Source organism: Cyprinodon variegatus, unplaced genomic scaffold (assembly GCF_000732505.1).
Source record: "Cyprinodon variegatus isolate N-32 unplaced genomic scaffold, C_variegatus-1.0 Scaffold1547, whole genome shotgun sequence".
In the NCBI taxonomy this organism is placed as follows: Eukaryota; Metazoa; Chordata; class Actinopteri; order Cyprinodontiformes; family Cyprinodontidae; genus Cyprinodon; species Cyprinodon variegatus.
The window spans coordinates 52,839-54,946 of NW_015152000.1; the positions used below are offsets into that span (position 1 = coordinate 52,839).

General features: G+C 45.7%; 1 protein-coding gene across 2 annotated transcripts in view; it reads right to left on the bottom strand.

Annotated features, from left to right (window-relative positions):
- LOC107103864 (E3 ubiquitin-protein ligase TRIM39-like) overlaps window positions 1-2,108 on the bottom strand; it is a 27,122-nt gene that overhangs the window by 21,906 nt on the left and 3,108 nt on the right. The window contains exons 1-2 of one of the 2 annotated variants that reach the window (XM_015403707.1): window positions 1,403-1,492; window positions 763-1,257 (exon numbers count right to left, since the gene is read on the bottom strand). In XM_015403707.1, the coding sequence (XP_015259193.1) occupies window positions 763-1,241 (479 nt within the window). In that variant the 5' untranslated portion in view covers window positions 1,242-1,257; window positions 1,403-1,492. Of the gene's footprint in view, window positions 1-762; window positions 1,258-1,402; window positions 1,493-2,108 lie in introns of those variants that run through there. The other variant, XM_015403706.1, reaches the window with a different exon arrangement.

Consider the following 2,108-nt stretch of genomic DNA (forward strand, 5'->3'; position numbering starts at 1 on the left):
AAACAGATATTTGCAACCTTCTCAGAGTGCAAGGGCACCTTGTCAGTATTCAACACCAAATCAGATACGAACTCTGAAAACGTGTCTAAAAATTCAGAGTAAGGACCTGGTGGTTAAAGAAGGAAGAGGTTTTGTGGCTTTGCAATTTGGATGATGGAAACTAAGGGTTAAATGTTGAAAAGGGTTGTAACTATTAACTGCCTTAGTCAGTAAGACCAACTGAAAGATTGTTGCTACTTCGCCTCCTCACCCAGAATTCCTGGGTATGTGAAAACCCTCTTGCTGCAGCCCAGTTTCTGTAAGGCAACATAAATCAATATGATTATCAAAAATCAAGTCATTAACTGCCTTTTTGAAGAGAGAGATCTTATGTTAAATAAACAACATTTAATAGTTTTATATTTCCCCCCATTTGGAGTATTTTTTGTTTTGTTAGATTGATTGAAAGACTTTAGGATTCTTTTCTAATTTATTTGATTTTAGTTGTCGGCAAGACACTGTGTGCATGAAGTGGGAAGCAATAAAGAAGCTGCAGAGAGGTGTATTAAACTATGACTCTGCTTCCTGGTCTGGTCTGCACCCTGAGTAGTCAGGGTTTTGAAGGACTAATGCATTTGGTCAGATTCCTCCAAAGAAGAGATGCACCATCCATAGTGGGGTGGATGCTGTTGGTTCTGAAATGTGCGGATGGTGTCTTGGTGCTGTTTTCAGCATCTGGTACTCGGACCTGTAGGACTCCATGTAAGAAGTGTGGATGCCTACCTGAGAGGAGGAGAGTAAGGAGGCGGTGGGTCATGGCTGTCCTGTGTCTGGGAGGCCTGTAAAGGCTGAGGGAAGCGCTGATGGGGCGTCCCAGGAGATGTCAACCCCTGAAAACGGGCCACCATTTCTGCAAGCAGGACCTCTGGCATCTCCCCTGGTCTTACTGGTGGAGACATGGCTGGATGCTGGCCAGCCAAGCTGGGATGTTCCCCTCCGCCGGTCATCTGCTTGAAGTGTTCTGTGATTTCCTTTAAGGTTCGGTTAATGTGGAGCTCTGGCCGCTTGTTGAAGGAGTCTTTGCACATCGGGCACTGGTAAGTCTTGGCGCCACGCCCTCTCCCTCCACTGTTCCAGTAGGACGTCAGGCAGGACTGGCAGAAACTGTGTCCACATGGTGTTGAGACTGGATTGGTGAATATTTCCAGACAAATGGAGCAGGTGAACTGGTCTTCAGAGAGAAAGGCAGTGGGCAGAGACATGGTCCTCAGGGTCCAGCTGTGTGACAAACAAAGCAGCAGAAATTAGACAAACACTCCTTCACTGTTTAAAGGCTGCAGTGATGAAAATGAATCCAGTGAGGGTTTAGAGATAATAAAAAGGCTTCCTTGAAATATCTGAACCATTCTTTTATCTATTATACCTTTTTGTCTGAACTTAATGTTTCCGATTTTCACTGAAAAATATCCCCAGTCCCTCTGCCTCCCAGTCACACCCACACCTGAGCTCCTGCTGCACCAGCAGAGACTGGATTCTGTCCATCTAAAAGTGAACCTGTGTGTTTGTGAAAACACTCCCCCCTCCAACAGGAACTGACATTCTAACCAGTAAGACCAGCTGCTCTACAGGTAGCACCAGTTGGAAGCACAGCTAAGGCTTCAGGTATGAAGCTCACACACTGATCTGGGATCAAAACTAAGATGTTCTTTGTTTTCCTTTATTCCTCTAACATGATTCAGCACTTTGAGCCAAAGACATGCGGTGGACAGACAGACATTTCCCTCACTGCAAAAACACTTCAGAGCTGATGGTTGAAGAAGTTAAAAACGCTTTTCTTCTGAAGGCTCTAACTCCGACCGTGTTTCAAATTGTCCCTGAGACCAGCCTTGAAAATCCATCGACCTCCTGATGTCCACCTGCAGCCGTGACTCCAACTAATAAAAAGTGTCGACATGAAGGCCCTCAGCTGCTATGAGCTACAGAAAACCATTTTCACAGTAAAATGCAGGATGTTCAGTCAGAGTAGGGTGTTCAATCAGAGCAGGGTGTTCAATCAGAGCAGGGTGTTCAATCAGAGCAGGGTGTTCAATCAGAGCGGGGCGTTCAGTCAGAGCAGGGTGTTCAATCAG